This window comes from Notothenia rossii (genome assembly GCF_949606895.1).
Source record: "Notothenia rossii genome assembly, chromosome: 2".
Taxonomy (NCBI): Eukaryota; Metazoa; Chordata; class Actinopteri; order Perciformes; family Nototheniidae; genus Notothenia; species Notothenia rossii.
The window spans coordinates 65,460,886-65,477,671 of NC_136904.1; the positions used below are offsets into that span (position 1 = coordinate 65,460,886).

The following is a 16,786-nucleotide window of genomic DNA, read 5'->3' on the forward strand; positions in this document are numbered from 1 at the left end:
TAGGGCAAATAATGGTTCCCAGCTATTAGGTTGATTTAAATCTGATGGAAACATTGTCATAGTTGAATATTTATAACAAATGTTAACATGTCAACATGCTGCTGCTTGGATGATCTAATGTGAGACATGTTGTGTTTACAGGGACCCCTGGGAACAGATGGAGGCACCGGTAGCAAAGGACCAGTGGTACGTACAGAGCTATTTATTTTTAACGGCTTATTCACTATTTATGAGATGAATGTACTCATACACAGCTTCCTGTTTACAGGGTAATCTGGGTCCACAAGGTGCAGGAGGCCATGCTGGACCCCATGGCCCCCCAGGCCCTCAGGGGAGCACCGGGCAGCCTGGTATCAAGGGACAACTGGTAAACTGCCTTTAAGTTTGGAAGATCCTAGCCTTATGTATTGCTGCACATTCTGAATACAACTGTGACGATTGCTGCAGAAAACTCACATTTGTGTTACAGGGAGACGTTGGCATAGGAGGATTTAAAGGAGAGTTTGGACCCAAAGGAGAACCAGTAAGCAATCTACATCTAATAATATCTTTACATGCTGCTTTATTGAGTCAGTCCAATATACATTGATGATTCCATAAAAGCAAACTGTAATAGTGTTTTTTCATCATTTACCACTTTGTGTTTTGTGTGTCAACTCTTTAGGGTCCTTCAGGCTCCCAGGGACCGCTCGGACCTCAGGGTGAGGAGGGAAAGCGAGGACAACGTGGAGACTCCGGCTCTCTGGGCCCCTTAGGTCCCGTCGGAGAGAGAGTGAGTCAGCACACTCCTCCATCAGAGCTGCACTTTAAAACACTTTAATGATAAATAATTATATGTTTTGTATCTATGCATATCTATATCTATGTTGCAAATGTATTATCTTTTCAATTTACACACGGCATCTATTGCACGTCTGTCCGTCCCGGGAGAGGGATCCCTCCTCTGTTGCTCTCCCTGAGGTTTCTCCCATTTTCCCCTTTAAACTGTGGGTTTTCTCTGGAAGTTTTTCCTTGTACGATGTGAGGGTCTAAGGACAGAGGGTGTCGTATTGTCATACTGATATTCTGTACAAACTGTGAAGTCCACTGAGACAAATGTAACATTTGTGATATTGGGCTATATAAATAAACATTGATTGATTGATTGATTGAACAGAGAGATCTCAGTAAATGGGAGAAATAAAAGCAATCATTTTAACTAGGAGGACAATTAATTCATTTTAAAATTATAATTAGGTCTGTGGTTTCCTGCCATCGATTGAAAGTCAGGTCAACTTGACAATGACCTTAGACAAAGTAAATCCAGAGAAGAAGTTGGACGAGCAGTGGTGTTCTATGCTTTTTTCTCTGATGCTGATTTGTTTACAACCTGTAGGCTGTAGTTATTATGACAAGGGCAAAAGTCGGGTGATAGAGTATAAAGTGTGAAAATTCCACATGGGGAGGAAGTCGGGAGCATTGATGTGTCAAAAAAGCACTGTTTCCCTCAGGAGACCAGTGTTAATGTCCCGGTGAATCCAGAAGACAAAGTTGACTTTGAGCTCATTGTTTGAACTCAAACCAGGATATTTTTCTGAACCTAACTAAATGTTTTTGTTTAAATGTTCAACTTTAACAACAGAAGTTGTAACGTTTTGGTACATAAACGCTGTAATTGGAGTAAACCTGGAATATTGTTTTTCAGGGAACTCCTGGTAACAGAGGATTCCCGGGTGCTGATGGTCTGCCAGGACCTAAGGTACTGTCCTCTACCGTTTACTATAATGATTCAAACTGATGAAGCAAGATGGTGCTACTGGTGTTTGGTTTGACACTCAATCAAGGACTTCATCATCTTTTGTTTTCCTCAAGGGTGCTCAAGGAGATCGTGGAATATCTGGCCCCCCAGGGCCAAAAGCTGCAGTAGGAGACCCAGGGCGTCCAGGAGAGCCTGGTCTGCCCGGTGCAAGGGTAACACTGACAGCTTGGCATTACATTTGATCTACTGCACTTATTGTTTTACTGTTTGTCTGTCGAACATATTTCCGTTGCTCATAGTTTGACTTTCTCTTCATGAAAGGGTCTCACTGGAACCCCTGGAGTTCAGGGAGCAGAGGGCAAGCCAGGGCCACTGGTAGGTTGCAGCACTCAAACACAGTCACAATTTCACATTGGCTTTTGATAAACCATATTACATAATTGAGTTAAATGATTTTTTCCTTCATTAAGGGAGCCCCAGGTGAAGATGGTCGTCCAGGCCCCTCAGGGTCCATCGGAAACAGAGGGCCCGCAGGAATCATGGGAGGACCGGGCCCCAAGGGCTTCAATGTAAGGCTGCATTGTCACTCAGAACATTGCATTACAATTCAGCCGGTCAGTCTCTATATCTTGCTCTGTTTTCTAATACATAATGTTCTTTCCACACCTAAAGGGGGACCCAGGAAAGACCGGAGAACTAGGGTCTGCAGGAGTGTCAGGTCAAAGAGTGAGTACTGCTGCTTACCAATCAAAAATTCTGTTGTACACTTTGTTTTGCTATCAGCATGGAATGGGAAGTCATAAGGAGTTGTAATCAGTAGAGAGGCTGGGTATCATTAAAACAATTCCTATACCCTTCAGTACCCTTAAAGGGATACTGATACCAGTACTTCATTTGACATCATGGAGGCATTTAGCTGTGACAAATGCCTCTACCACTACTGATCTTAAACCACAAACACATGTTTAAAGGATTATATGTAATCAGTATTTATTCCTTACTGGACCTCAACACACAGCACTGTTTCCCATCGACAGTAGCTGCATAGGAGCGTGTGAATAGGAGCCATTCACACAACACAATCATTCTAAGAACGCTTTGGGCTGCGAGAAAAACCCTGAATATAATAAGGTCATTTAGATCTTGGTGCAAAGGGATGATAATAATAATAATGATAACTTATTTATATAGCGCCTTTCAGGGGACCCAAGGTCGCTTTACAGAAAAACAGGAGTAAACAAAGAACAAAGATTAGATTGCAGGTATCATTTGACTCTAATAGTTTGAATACCACTTGTTCCTGGGTTATTCTGCTCTATGTCTTAAAGGTTATGTGCAATGGGGAGTTTGTTCATTCTCTCTTTCTCTAAAGGGTCCTCCTGGGAAAGATGGAGAAGTTGGGCCTGCTGGCCCCTCCGGCCCAGCTGTAAGTCGGATTTCTGTATTTTTCATCCATTTAATGTTTTCTTTACTGCTATTACAAAGGACTGATGATTCATTGTGTGCTTTCAAAGGGAGTCGCGGGAGAAAGAGGAGAGCAGGGACCTCCAGGTGTAAATGGGTTCCAGGTAAGTCATACATTTTGGTTTGTAGATTAACATTCCAAAAATGTTGTTTAACGCCTTTGGAACATTAGAAATGATAACAAATGGTTAGAGCTCAGTCTGTGCTGTAGGACTCTGGTCATTTCTTTATTTGTTGTGTTTGTAGGGGCTGCCTGGAAATCAAGGCCCACCTGGAGAATCTGGAAAGCCAGGTGACCTGGTGAGTGTGACTCAAGCTATAAATGCTGCTTCGGGAGAAATGAACTGAAGCTCGTTCCTTTATTCTTTATATGCAACATTAAATGGTTTCTAAGGAGCTTGATAGTGTTTGACTCAGCTTTACCATTATTCCTTTTTTCAGGGTATTCCTGGAGAGCTTGGTGCTGTCGGACAAATTGGACCAAGGGTAGGTGAACTCCACAATACTAAATGATTCAGGCGGTCGGTGAAGTAGGATCCCTGAGACTGAGGATGATGCTTTTTCTTCCTCAGGGAGAGCGAGGTATACCCGGAGAGAGAGGAGAGCTGGGGTCCACAGGCCTTCAGGGACCTAAAGGCATCCCCGGTGCACCTGGTCCTGATGGTCCAAAGGTAGAGCACAGACGCATCCCCTGAAAGAACTGACAGCATTATAGTTCTTTGATAATTGTGCTTATCTCATCTGTGCTGGATTGTATGAAAAGCAATGAGTAAAGGTTATAGGGGAAATACACTGTATGTTCATCCTTCATCTTGGCAGAAAACTTGTATTCACTGTGTTGACTGTTGTACTATTACACTAGAGCAAAATCACTTCTGCTGAAAATGAAGAATAAACAATATAAAGGTTTATAATGGAAAAAAGTAAATGTCAGTGGGCAGTGTGGTTTTGCTGAACCATGTAATGGATCCTTGTTTAATTCTGTGTGTGTTTGTCCCTGAAGGGTGGTCCTGGTCCTGCTGGGGCCCTTGGTGACGCGGGACCTCCAGGTCTGCAGGGGATGCCAGGAGAGAGAGGCATCTCTGGCTCCCCCGGGCCCAAAGGTGACAGAGTAAGTTCATCGATAACTCCGTCATTATGATCATTTATGTTATAAAGTACACATCATTTTATCTCTACTGCAAAATGTGTTTAAGTTGTACGTGTTCTTAAGTCACAATCAACAGATCTGAGTTTTCAGTGTATTCCGTGTCTGGCTTTAATGAATGCAAATGAGATAAGTTGCCAACAGCAGCAAAATAAGGAGTCTTACACCTGTTTTCCTGTCTTGTGTGTAGGGAGCCCTCGGTGAGAAAGGATCAGAGGGAACAGCTGGAAATGACGGTGCAAGAGTAAGCCACATATCTCACTCACAACCATAACAAGGAACCATACTGATGGTGCACATCAGGACTCGTCACAGCTTGTCCTAAGAAGTGTGCGCTCTGACTTGAATGCCTAGTTAAAGGTAACCCCCTGATCTGCTCTCTGTCCACAGGGAGGTCCAGGTCCTGTCGGCCCGCTAGGACCTGCAGGACCCAGCGGTGAAAAGGTACAGTCTTTCTTTTCTTCCCAGCACACATAATCAAATAATCATTTATATATTAGTTACTCAACCCATGTTCTCTAGACTTCTTGAAAGAACATGTGGTTTTCTGGCATGCCTACAGTACATGATGACAAAGAATAACATACAAAGGTCTTGATAAACTGAAGCAAATGGGGACCACGTTTAAAACAGCTGACATCAAAACACCCTTGAAAATCTGTAAACGTTAACTAGTCCTGTGCTCACTTCTTCCCAAACGCATGATTAGGGTTAGCTGAAGTTAGGATTGGGGTTGGGAGAAACGTGCCCTCTACAAGTGCGTGACTATTAATGCAAAAGCATTTTAAACCTGTTGGGTTTTAGGCAAAGTGTAAATGATAAATGGGCTGTTCTTATATAGCGCTTTATCCAGTCTTTATAACCAATCAAAGCGCTGACATACTACAAGTCATTCACCCAGTCACACAGAGCAGGACACCTTGCTCTAGGACCTAACATTCACACACATTCACACACCATCGGGAGCAACTCAGGGTTAAGTATTTTGCCCAAGGATACATCGACATGTTGACTCCTCGGGCTGGGATCGAACCCACAACCCACACTTAAAAGACGGCCGCATGTCAATGTACATGTTGAAGAAGTGAGCATATGACTGTTTAAAGGAAATGTAGATACCTGCACAAGTTGTGTGACAGTATGTAACACACAACGTGTTTGATAGAGTCTTGCAAAATGCACATCACATGAGGGAACATGGAGGTTTTTATACACAAACAATAATTTTGGGAGTGAAGTATTCCTTTAACCTGTTAAACCCGGAGAACCCCGTTTTATTTCACGAAAATGTGTCTCAGGGCTTCTTAACATTTAAAAACCTATTAATGTGTCATACCCACTTAACGCGAAGAAACTCAGCTAACTGACGATACGAACCATTTTTACCAAAACAAAACACAAGTCTCACAAGAAGCGTCTAAATGAGCCCTGAGCGAAAAAATGCAAACGCACTTAGCACAGAACTCACGGTAAAATACCCTTATTACTTATCGGATCTGCACAAACAATCATCAATCATCACTGAGCGATCAAAGCTCGCGACATGGGAAGCAAACCCTTCACACCACGGAGCTTTACGGAGCAAACACCGGACATTGTCTTACCTTAGCTGTTGTTCTGATCAAAAGTTATGTTCAATGGCATTAAAACGATAAAAACGCTGCTGAAGGTTAATCCAATGTGTCTGTGTCACTTTGAAATGATTACTGATAATCCACCATTCCATTTTTAACTCAATAACAGAGTTTTAATATATAGCTGCTACGATAGCTACTAGAGTGTATGACAGCTTCCGGTTTTGGGCATTCTGGCTACGCATCACTCATTCACCAATCGGTCATGTTTAGATGGATTTCAGGAACTTCCCCTCGATTCTATTGGCTCTAACGGTTAAAAAGAGATGTCAATCATCAAAATCGACCGAGGGGGGCAAAAGATATGGAAAATGCACCCAAATGACCCCAGAAGTGGGTTTTTTGTTGCTAAATCTCTCTAAGAAGGTCAAAGGTCACTTGTTTTGCATCAATCTTGATACAGGGTACTTATTATATGTTATAGTTTGGATTCCTAAAGCTTTTAGTCTACTATCCCATCATTCAAGGGTGGTTTTCACTCGTAATGTTTTATTTTGGACGGACACTATAATTTACAGTTTTTTACTATGTTCAATCTGAATTTATGAATCTATATTGATTCTGACTCTTCTACATCCAACTCACATGTTTATCATTACTTTGAGAACAAAGATTATTCATTTAACCCTTTTAGAAGTGAAGATAGTCATTTGTTCTGGGAATGTCATTTTCGAGCCTGAGGCCTGGAAAACAGGCTCGGGGCTTAAGAGGTTAAGAGGCTGCTATTCTCATCACAATGATTCAAGGTGATGACAATTTGTTTTTTAGGAGAGCGTCAGTTCCCAGGATGCCCTCTGTTTTTATTGTCTTGGCTTAAGTACAGGCTTTGGCTTGCTTTGCATCTTCAGGATTTATGTAGCAGCACAGGCTCGATGAGGGGTTGTAGAACCTGTTGTCAGTAAACCTTTAATATCTTTGCAGGGAGAGCCCGGACCCAAAGGACCACACGGACCCGCAGGTTCCAGAGGAGTGCCAGTGAGTGGACCCCGACCTGTTTATGATGGTGATACAGAATGTGTGTGCATTATTAGAGCACTTTATTAAAGTAACCTCTGTCCTACAACAGGGATCAAGAGGAGACCCCGGCCCCATCGGTGCTGTTGGATTTGCAGGAACTCCTGTAAGTGCTCATTCTCTGTCACATATTTTATACGCTGAATATTATTAATAGACCTCTATGATTCTCCAGGAGGAGGTGTAAAAGTGAGGACGGATTCAACTAGTTTTTATGTATTTGTTGTAATATTACGTTACGGTTTGCAGGGTCCTGACGGCCAACCTGGAGTGAAGGGAGAGCCTGGAGAGCCAGGCCAGAAGGGAGATGCTGGATCACCAGGACCCCAAGGCTTATCCGGTGCTCACGGTCCTCCTGTGAGTTAAAAGACACTATAAGATAAAGATTCTCTGAGAAATGTGTTTTAAAAGTCTGTGATATTTGTATACAGGCTGCTATTTAATGCTGTGCTCCCAGAGGTCAGCTTTCACTTTTTGCAAACGCACTGATAAATAGCTCTTTTAATCAGTGTTGTTCTGTTGTAGGGGCCAACTGGCGTTGCCGGACTGAAAGGAGGCAGAGGAACTCAGGGCGCACCTGTAAGATCATTTCATAATTACACAAATCTTATGAGAAGGTGAAATGACATGGAGAGCAGAGGATTCCTGAGCACAGGCAGGGTGTTGCTCTCACCCTCTGTAATAAGACCTGTAAAGCACTATCTGAGCAGTGTGTGTCTTTCCTGCTTCCAGGGCCCCACTGGTTTCCCCGGATCTGCAGGACGAGTCGGCCCCCCAGGCCCCACGGTAGGTTCTGCCCTGAGTTTCTAAGGTCAACAGGAAGAATTATATCTTCAGTTTTTTGAAGTATACTAAATACAATGGGATTCTTCTCAGTTTAGGTTTGTCAGTCATTAGCACTAAACAACTCTGGATTTGGTAGTTAATACCGAATACATGATGTCACACACACTAACCCAGCAGCTGAGCGGCTGTACACACATCATCATGTTGTTTGAACACGCTGTCTAACAGCATGCCTCTATCTCATCAACACTTCCATCTCCTGCCAGGGTCCACTGGGAGAGCCCGGACCCCTGGGAGCTCCTGGTAAAGAGGGTCCTGTTGGTCTCCGTGGAGACAATGGATCCAACGGCAGACAAGGAGAGAAAGGACCAGCCGGACCCCCCGGCAGCTCCGGAGACAAAGGGGACTCTGGAGAGGACGGACCCACGGTAAGAACATGCTCTTCTTGTTGTGCCCATTTCACATGTAGTTAGTTTCATTACATTCTGAATCAGATCAGAAATGATTGATCAATCCCAGGGGAATTGTGTTGCTTCCATTCCAGAATAGGAATATGTACTAACATAATGAGGTAATAAGTATATTAAACATGTAAGATATAACAAACAATATATAACAACAATAAATAGCAACATTCATTATGTGATGAAATAAAAAAATTCAAACAGATATGTATACTAGAACATTTATCAACATTGTAAATAATACTAATAATGCTCAAACATGGAACCTATTATTTAAAGGGATGAAATGCAGGAATATATAATAAGAGTATATGTGGAAATGTACAGTATAAATGCAGTAATAATACCAGCATACTGCAATAATGACTTGTAATTGCTCATACTGTTGAATCACAATCAAGAAATCTGTGTCCGTTAAAACTACTGGATTATTTGTAGTAACGATGTTATACATGAACAAACCCATATATTGCTTTTAAGCACAAAAAAAGTAAAACTACAAAATGGAATATAAAGAAATAGATTTATTTTGATCTACTCAATGTTCTGCTTGTGTTTGTCCTTCAGGGTCCAGATGGTCCCCCAGGCCCAGATGGAACTACAGGACAGAGAGGCATTGTGGGTCTTCCTGGTCAGAGGGGGGAGCGCGGGATGCCCGGCCTCCCTGGAACCGCGGTCAGTATCTGAGTCTGAAAATGAAGACAGAAACCTCTCCAATAATTAATAATAACAAAGAGATGCTAGATCGGGAGAACATTGTTGTGTAAAGCTGCGAGCGCTGCAGGAAGATGGACGTGGATGAATCATTTGAACTAAGCGATATCATCACAAAACGTCCCCTGCCGATTCATCACATTATGAGAATTCCTTTTTGGATTCAAATTGTTCTGAACTTTACATAAGTACACCATAGTTTTGTAGATGTAATGACAATAAACCTTTGAATCTTGACATCTTGAAGGTTAAAACTGAATTTTCTTAATAAGTTTAAGCTAATTTGCAAACATTTCTGACCCTTGCAGTCAAGTTAAGTGAGTTACAGTTTGTTAAAAAGGTCTTTTTACTGCTGCATTTTGATTTGTCTGCTTCTTTTTTCAGGGTCCTCCAGGAAAACAGGGCTTGACAGGACCCTCAGGGGACAAAGGCCCCTCAGGACCAGTCGGTGTACCAGGTGCTAACGGACCTCGTGGGGACCCTGGCCCTGATGTGAGCACACATCTAAATATGCTGTGTTTCTCACCAGATATCACACAGGCTGCACGTCTGTAATGTTGACAACTCTACTAATATTTGCCTCTGTGCTCCTCAGGGCCCTGCAGGATCCGACGGGCCCCCAGGCAAGGATGGAAATCTGGGACAAAGAGTAAGAGACAAAGCAAATGAAAGGTGTCCCCTGTGTTGTTTTACACACTGTTAGTGACTGATGGTGTTACTCTTACAGGGAGACCGAGGAGACTCTGGTCCAGAGGGTCTGATTGGTTCTCAGGGACTCCCCGGCACCCCAGGCCCTGTGGGGTCTCCGGGTGATGCCGGCAAGAGAGGAGAGGCTGTGAGTGGGCTTTCTTTTCGCAGAACCAATGATTTTTAAATGATTAAACTAAGATTTATCATAACACAACACCTAAATCAACATTAAAACGATTCTTTCTTGGGTTTTTTCTGATTAAATGGTATACTGCTGGATGGTTCCAAAAAAAGACAAGGCTACACAATATTATAACGAGTTGGGACTATTTCTGTCCAAACGTTTCCCATAAGACAATGGGATGTCAAAAAGTCAGCATTTATTGAAGAAGTACAGATGTAATTTTTGCAAAATCATGGTTTTATTTAAATACTCTGTTTGATCCATATTTGTTGACGTTTGGCCTTTCAAACCAATATCTCAACCAAGTTAACTGCGGTTAAAAAACTCTTTGCTCTCCCACTTGCCACACAAACACTACCAACTTACAGTTTGTAAAGAAAGTTGAGTTCATAAAGAAAGACTCATCAGACAATTCAGACCTCAGGAGAAGCTTCAAATGTAAAGGACCATGGGGACAGCTCTGTGTGTGAGTCCATCAGCAGGAAGACTTCGAAACACATTTACTCATGATTACACTCTGCACGAGGATCTGATTGACGAGTAGCCAGGTTTGGATCAGGTCGGCACACAGAGACAGATCCATGTGTTCGGGTACAGGAAGCAGTCTTTAGACAGAGTTTGGCAGAGGTGTGTGTTGCCTATGGGATTTCTAATGATGTCACTCATGTTGCAGGGCTCCAGAGGACCCCTCGGCCCCCCTGGCTCCGCGGGGAAGAGAGGATTAGTGGTGAGTCAACATCATGCAGCTACATGGCGCGCTAATGCACACTAAAAACATGGAAAGAACTTCTTTCCAATCAATGATCATGAAATGAGTTCAATCTTTCTAATTCAGGGACCCCAAGGACCAAGAGGAGATAAGGGTGACCTGGGAGACCACGGAGAGAGAGGGCAGAAGGGACACAGAGGCTTCACCGGTCTGCAGGGACTTCCTGGACCTCCAGTAAGTAACCCAGTCCGATCCTGAAGACCTCAGTGACGGCTCCTCTCAGATTACCTCCTGTCCACTGTGTTTGAAATGCATAGGAAGTGGGCAAGCAATTCAAAGTTGAAATGCATTAACTCAACTTTAAATTATTTCAGTTCCGTTTTGTATACCTCAACTGTAATGCTGTAAAATTCAGGCACCAAGTGATCCTCTGAGAGTCCTCTGATTCCAGCTTGATTACTGTGCTTTAGATGGAGTGGAACAGACTTCAATGAACTCTCTGACCGGCTCTCAGCCTGTCTGTAAGATATCACAACAATGATCCTTTGGTTTGATCAGAGTGAGAAGTTTGAGTGAGTCCAAGTCTGGGCTAGTTTTATTTCTACACCTTGGAACATCAGGCAAACTAGCTGAATAACACATGCAACCAAATGAGTCAGTTGATTTGATGTATTGGAAATACTTCCTGTTTTCCAGTAATGGTTTGATTTAGTCTCACACCAAGGACAAGCAGAGCACAGACTTCTTATCCAAGTCAAGTTTTGCGCTTGGACATCATTTAGTCCCTGTATACGTCACACCTATTGAACACAATGATAAGTCAAAGTCTAATGTGTTTTGGGTTGAGGTTATATTCAGGCCTCCAAATGGAGTTCTCCTGCAGATTTCGTCCTGGGGTTGATAAAGCTAGCTTGTGCTAAAATCCTAGTGCTTCAGTTAAAGAGAAGCTCCACCACATTCCCACGCTTTCATTTCAGTATCAAATAATAGAAAGTAGACTCAAAATCTGATGTCCGGGTATCCTGAGGACCTCACTGCAGTCAGTACAAGATGTCTGACCGAAGAAAATGTTAGAGCAGCTGGGATATAGATGTCATTTAGCTGACACTTTCACAAGGTGCCGTCATACACTTCAATACAAAGACCTGCCTACACGAGCAGCTTGGGGTTGGGTATCTTCCATTAGGGTTTTCAGAAATAGTCTTAAACTGTATGGTGATGTTCCAAAATGTAAAGCGTCCTGCTTCAGTATCTTTCTGAGGCTCATAGACTGCAAACGATGGCTCACCTGTGCTTTCATTTCTAATTCCAGTGTGGGTAAATGATGTGTGTAAAGCTTATGAATGATTGAATTCTTACTGTAGGGCACAACAGGAGAGCAGGGAGCTTCAGGAATCGTCGGACCAGGAGGAGCCAGGGTAAATATCAACTCAACCATGCAGAAAACATACAGTATATTTGAGTTTCACACCAGAAATCACTGTAAAACCCAACTCCTGGTTTTATCACTAACAGTCTGTGACATGATTGTGGTTCAGGGACCTCCAGGACCCATCGGGCCCCACGGAAAGGAAGGGTACATCGGACAGCCCGGACCCATGGGCCCTCCTGGAACTCGAGGACTGAGTGGAGAAGTTGGACCCGAGGTATTTACTCTTTATGCAGAGCTAAACTAATAAAGCGATGGCAGTAAACGGTAAAAGCAGGCAGATGTGAGGAGACATCATTAAACTGCTGGACATGTTTCCAGCAGATGTTCAGTTAGAAGGGAACAGGAACGCTATAATCCGTTATTGCAGTACGCACAGACCAGTAAATAAAAACATCAAAATAAAACCTCTCCATTAATACACAGGGGCCTCCAGGAGAGTCTGGACCCGCTGGACCCCCCGGCCCCCCAGGACCCCCCACTGCTGCCGGAGATTACCTCTTCAGCGGCCTTCACGACTACGACTCCGGCCCTCCAGAGTTCAGCGAGGACGAGGCCATGCCCAACAGCAACGGCTCCACCATCCTGGCGGTCGACCCCGGCGTGCAGGCCACCCTGAAGGCCCTCAGCAGCCAGATCAGCAGCATGAAGAGCCCCGACGGCAGCAAGAAGCACCCGGCCCGCACCTGTGATGACCTGAAGAGGTGCTACCCCGCCAAGGCCAGCGGTGAGTCAGCAGACAGAGGGGATATACTGTAGATATGTTACAGGAATCTGTCTTCTACACCTACTGTGGGCCAATCAGAACTGACATGAACTCCTTTGTCTTCCTGTTTCTGTTTCTCTATGCGACTGTATAGGGTTTCTGAAATTGTTTTTTTATTCAGTCTAGGCGGCCTTGAGAAACACATTCACACTTTCGACTGCGGTTTTATTTGTACAGCTTTACTTCAGCTTAATCCACATGAAAATATGAAAGAAGACAAGAGGGAAACAATTACTTAAAGAAAATAGATACTAGAGATACTAGTATGATTCAGGGGTGGGGAAGTTTAGACAATAAAGGGTTTTACAGTGAATTGCGGTTAAGACACATTCATCATGGTGAATTTTCCTCGTCAGAATTATGGAGAGCATCCTCACATTGTGAGACTCAAACATCTGTGTAGCTTGATATCATGTAGAGAAGTGAAAAACGAGAGCCTGAGTTAAGAAACACAGACGGAACAGACTCACACAGTGTTGTTCACTTTAAACAGTTTGAATTATCTTTACGTTATGCAGGTGTCTAATGATTGTTTGCTTTTGCTAAAAGTTCTGCACAAAAGTTTGTCCTATCTGTGCTGCAATTATTTGTTTCTTAACAACATGTACGGTTAAGTGATTCTAGAATGCTTAGAGTCTTAGATGTCTTAAGAGTGTTAATCACATTCTGATGATTCTTGATAGCTTGCATTTATTTCAACCCAAACAATCATTACATGAACTTTTCATCTTGTTCTTGTCATGACCTTAGCTCTTACTTTAAACAATGCTGCTCTTTCACACGCTACATGTTAGAAGTCATGTTGGGGTGTGATCTCTCTGATTTAAACTAGGTTAGCTTATAATTGTGTTCACACACTAAAGTGCATGTGTTGATGTTGTTGTTGTGCAGGTGAGTACTGGGTGGATCCAAACCAGGGCAGTGTGGAGGACGCCATCAGAGTGCACTGCAACATGGACACTGGAGAGACGTGCATTGCTGCCAACCCAGACAGCATCCCCCGGAAACAGTGGTGGAGCACCTCCAGGAACAAGCCTGTGTGGTTCGGAGCCGACATGAACCGCGGAACACATGTGAGCTCTTACAGGGGGAGAGGGGAGAGGGGAGAGAAACAACATAGATCTACAGGCTAGGATAAACTGCCTCTGTACTGATGTCTGTCATTGTGTCTCTAGTTCATTTATGGCAACAAAGATCAGCCGCTGAATGCCGTCACCGTTCAGATGACCTTCATCCGCCTGCTTTCCAAAGAGGCCTCTCAGAGCATCACCTACCACTGCAAGAACTCTGTGGGCTACAAGGACCAGAAGAATGGCAACCTGAAGAAGGCTGTGATCCTGAAGGGATCCAACGACCTGGAGCTCAAAGCAGAGGGCAACAACCGCTTCAGATACACCGTGGTGGAGGACTCCTGCACAGTGAGTCCCCTCAGCCATGAGGACCTGTTGATATCAACACATCCCATGGAAAGACCAAAATCAACAATGATAAAAAAAATTTATTAATATATAAAATGTAACAAAAGAGTAGGAGACAGTTAACCTGCTAATGACATCAACCAATCAGAGCGGATGACTCTCTATTGCAGTGTCATTATAGTTAGTGAACTCAGATCAGAGAGCCAAACTCTGTAGGGCTGATCAAATCTAAATCTAAATGATGTATCTGCATTGCCTCAAATGCTTTCAGAAACACCTTTTAGTCTAGGCTACTTGCCGCCTCAGACAATTTAAACCCAAGTGTACAGGGGGTCAGTGTTGCTCTATAGCACAGACACATGATATGTCAGGCTGTGAATGGCAGGAAATACTTGTTAATGCTATCGATTCATTGTAGGTTTTGGTCTTTTCATGGGATTTTAAAGCAATTAGCAAACAAGAATGATTTGACTTATTGAAGATTCCTGGAGTTAGTGAGGATCCAGAAACACTCCATGTCACTGAGATGTAAGGCTGTTGAGAACTATTGAGTTATTAACTGAGCTTTTTTCCTCCATCTCTTACAGCAAGCGAATGGCCAGTGGGGCAAGACAGTGTTTGAGTACAGGACACAGAAAACGGCCAGACTTCCTATCGTGGACTTTGCCCCCGTGGACATTGGCGGCCCGGATCAAGAGTTCGGCATGGACATCGGGCCCGTGTGCTTCTTGTAAAACGGTCAGCGGGGACTGGAGGAGAATCCTGAGACTGTTGAACTTGACAGCTGAGAGATCAGCCACTTTGTACATATGAGTACTGAGGACTATTGTGGCCGGTGGCAGGATATTTATTGTGCCTTTAACCCAGTTCAAGACATCGAAGATTTGTAAGTTACAATGAAAGTTTGGGATTTACTTAAAACAAGTGGTAAGAATCATTCCTCTGTGGTCTTGTTCGGCTCACTACGGTGCTCCAAAGATATTTCCATTTTCATTTTATTTCACAAAGCAACATTGCCAAAGATTTATGAATATGAAAGCATTAAAGTAGTGATAAACTGCTATTTATAGGCATAGAGAAACCCCACTGAAGCCAAATGTTGTCCCGCTACTTTTTTACAGATTAGTCTATCCTTTTATTGTTTGTACTGTTTGCATATACAACAACATTGTGGTGCAATTGAGGAAACGAATAAAGCCGATGATGCGTTCACTGGCGCCGGTATTTTTCTCAAGACAGTTTGTGTATTTTAAAACTCTGTACCACCGACTGTGTAGAACATTAAAAAGACACATTAAGACTGTCCATTCCTCAGTGTTAGCTACCTCGTCACCGATGACACTACATGTACATCTTCTTTCACAGGTGCTGTTTGTAAGTAGTGTGATCCTCGTGCGCTCCCACCGGCTGCACGCCACAGGGCGGGGGGGTACAATAAAGATCTTTCTGTCGACGACGGAGAGACCAATATGGTGTCGTGTGAGTGGTGTGTGGTGATTTGTAACTTTTATTTCCCCTTTCAATTCCAATGCCCTACAGTGAAAGCTTGCACAGATTTTCTTTTATGCATGTCAGTTCCCCCTTTTCCCGACACATATATGCTCTTGAACTCTTTTTTATAACCACTTTTATAGATTAAGGTGGCTGTGAGTGCATTTGCTTTGTATTTCTTGCTATGCAACAAATTAAACAAACTGCTTGTTAATCCCCCCAAGCTCTTGTCATATTGATTCAGTTGCAGCAAGGTCCTTTGTTTGTAATTTTCATTGTTCAGTTGGGATTTTTTAAATGGGGGGGTGTGGTTGAACAATATTACAGTGTACACCTTTTCAAATATCCAAACCCCTCACTGAAAAGTGAGTGTACTCACGGAATACACTTTATCCTGCACAGTAAAAGCCAAAATAATAATCACGATTCTTTTTAATGAATATTATGATCAAAATGTATTGTTTTGAGAAAAAGGACAGGGCGACATGGGTAAACGCTTAAACGGTCCAAACACTAATATTAGAAGAAACGTTTTGAACTGATTAAACATCTTCACCAACTTGACAACACATACCCAGGGTTTACTGAAACCCTAAACGAATCTCTGTAAGAAGCTGAAAACACAACGGAAACGGGGACACTAAAAAGTCTTCTCAGGCCCCAGCCCCACAAGGACGCATACGGCTAAACGCATAAGATTAACGCAATCGCAAAAAAGCTTCCGTCCACACGCAATATTCACAGGATAGTTTCTGTCCACACGAGACAGCTCCGCTTAGCTCCAACTGCTGGAAAAAGCAGCAGTACATATGCCGAGCCTGTACGTGGCGCTGTAACTTCCTCCACAAAAGCAGCGAAGAAGCATGGTTGTCATGGTTGCCCTTCTGTTTATTCTCCGCGGTGTGGGCCGAGGGAACCGGGAAGAGTTTTTCGCCCGTGTGTTAAAGTTTAAATCTTCCGGATAAAATGATAAAAGTGCCGGTCAAAGGTCTTCTTTGTTATTTATTGAGCTTTAAAACAAATAAATAACGACTCTATATAATATAATAATATGTATCATACATGGAGCCTCTCTTTTTCCTCCCTCTCTTCGGACAGCGTCAGTGTCTGTCTCATGCAGCAGCTGATCCAGTAATGA

At 43.2% G+C, this 16,786-nt stretch overlaps 1 protein-coding gene across 1 annotated transcript in view; it reads left to right on the top strand.

Moving 5' to 3' along the window:
* The window catches only part of LOC307028280 (uncharacterized protein), a 47,005-nt gene extending 31,139 nt beyond the window's left edge, over positions 1 to 15,866 (top strand). The window contains exons 20-54 of the mRNA XM_079663168.1: positions 142 to 186; positions 269 to 367; positions 470 to 523; positions 665 to 772; positions 1,685 to 1,738; positions 1,852 to 1,950; positions 2,060 to 2,113; positions 2,209 to 2,307; positions 2,411 to 2,464; positions 3,111 to 3,164; positions 3,253 to 3,306; positions 3,449 to 3,502; positions 3,644 to 3,688; positions 3,775 to 3,873; positions 4,206 to 4,313; positions 4,540 to 4,593; positions 4,740 to 4,793; positions 6,905 to 6,958; positions 7,050 to 7,103; positions 7,247 to 7,354; positions 7,523 to 7,576; positions 7,730 to 7,783; positions 8,050 to 8,211; positions 8,815 to 8,922; positions 9,346 to 9,453; positions 9,557 to 9,610; positions 9,689 to 9,796; positions 10,509 to 10,562; positions 10,671 to 10,778; positions 11,909 to 11,962; positions 12,083 to 12,190; positions 12,400 to 12,700; positions 13,631 to 13,812; positions 13,915 to 14,157; positions 14,745 to 15,866. Of these exons, the coding sequence (XP_079519294.1) occupies positions 142 to 186; positions 269 to 367; positions 470 to 523; positions 665 to 772; positions 1,685 to 1,738; positions 1,852 to 1,950; positions 2,060 to 2,113; positions 2,209 to 2,307; positions 2,411 to 2,464; positions 3,111 to 3,164; positions 3,253 to 3,306; positions 3,449 to 3,502; positions 3,644 to 3,688; positions 3,775 to 3,873; positions 4,206 to 4,313; positions 4,540 to 4,593; positions 4,740 to 4,793; positions 6,905 to 6,958; positions 7,050 to 7,103; positions 7,247 to 7,354; positions 7,523 to 7,576; positions 7,730 to 7,783; positions 8,050 to 8,211; positions 8,815 to 8,922; positions 9,346 to 9,453; positions 9,557 to 9,610; positions 9,689 to 9,796; positions 10,509 to 10,562; positions 10,671 to 10,778; positions 11,909 to 11,962; positions 12,083 to 12,190; positions 12,400 to 12,700; positions 13,631 to 13,812; positions 13,915 to 14,157; positions 14,745 to 14,891 (3,249 nt within the window). The 3' untranslated portion in view covers positions 14,892 to 15,866. The remainder of the gene's footprint in view (positions 1 to 141; positions 187 to 268; positions 368 to 469; positions 524 to 664; positions 773 to 1,684; positions 1,739 to 1,851; positions 1,951 to 2,059; positions 2,114 to 2,208; positions 2,308 to 2,410; positions 2,465 to 3,110; positions 3,165 to 3,252; positions 3,307 to 3,448; positions 3,503 to 3,643; positions 3,689 to 3,774; positions 3,874 to 4,205; positions 4,314 to 4,539; positions 4,594 to 4,739; positions 4,794 to 6,904; positions 6,959 to 7,049; positions 7,104 to 7,246; positions 7,355 to 7,522; positions 7,577 to 7,729; positions 7,784 to 8,049; positions 8,212 to 8,814; positions 8,923 to 9,345; positions 9,454 to 9,556; positions 9,611 to 9,688; positions 9,797 to 10,508; positions 10,563 to 10,670; positions 10,779 to 11,908; positions 11,963 to 12,082; positions 12,191 to 12,399; positions 12,701 to 13,630; positions 13,813 to 13,914; positions 14,158 to 14,744) is intronic.
* Positions 15,867 to 16,786: the final 920 nt, after the last annotated feature.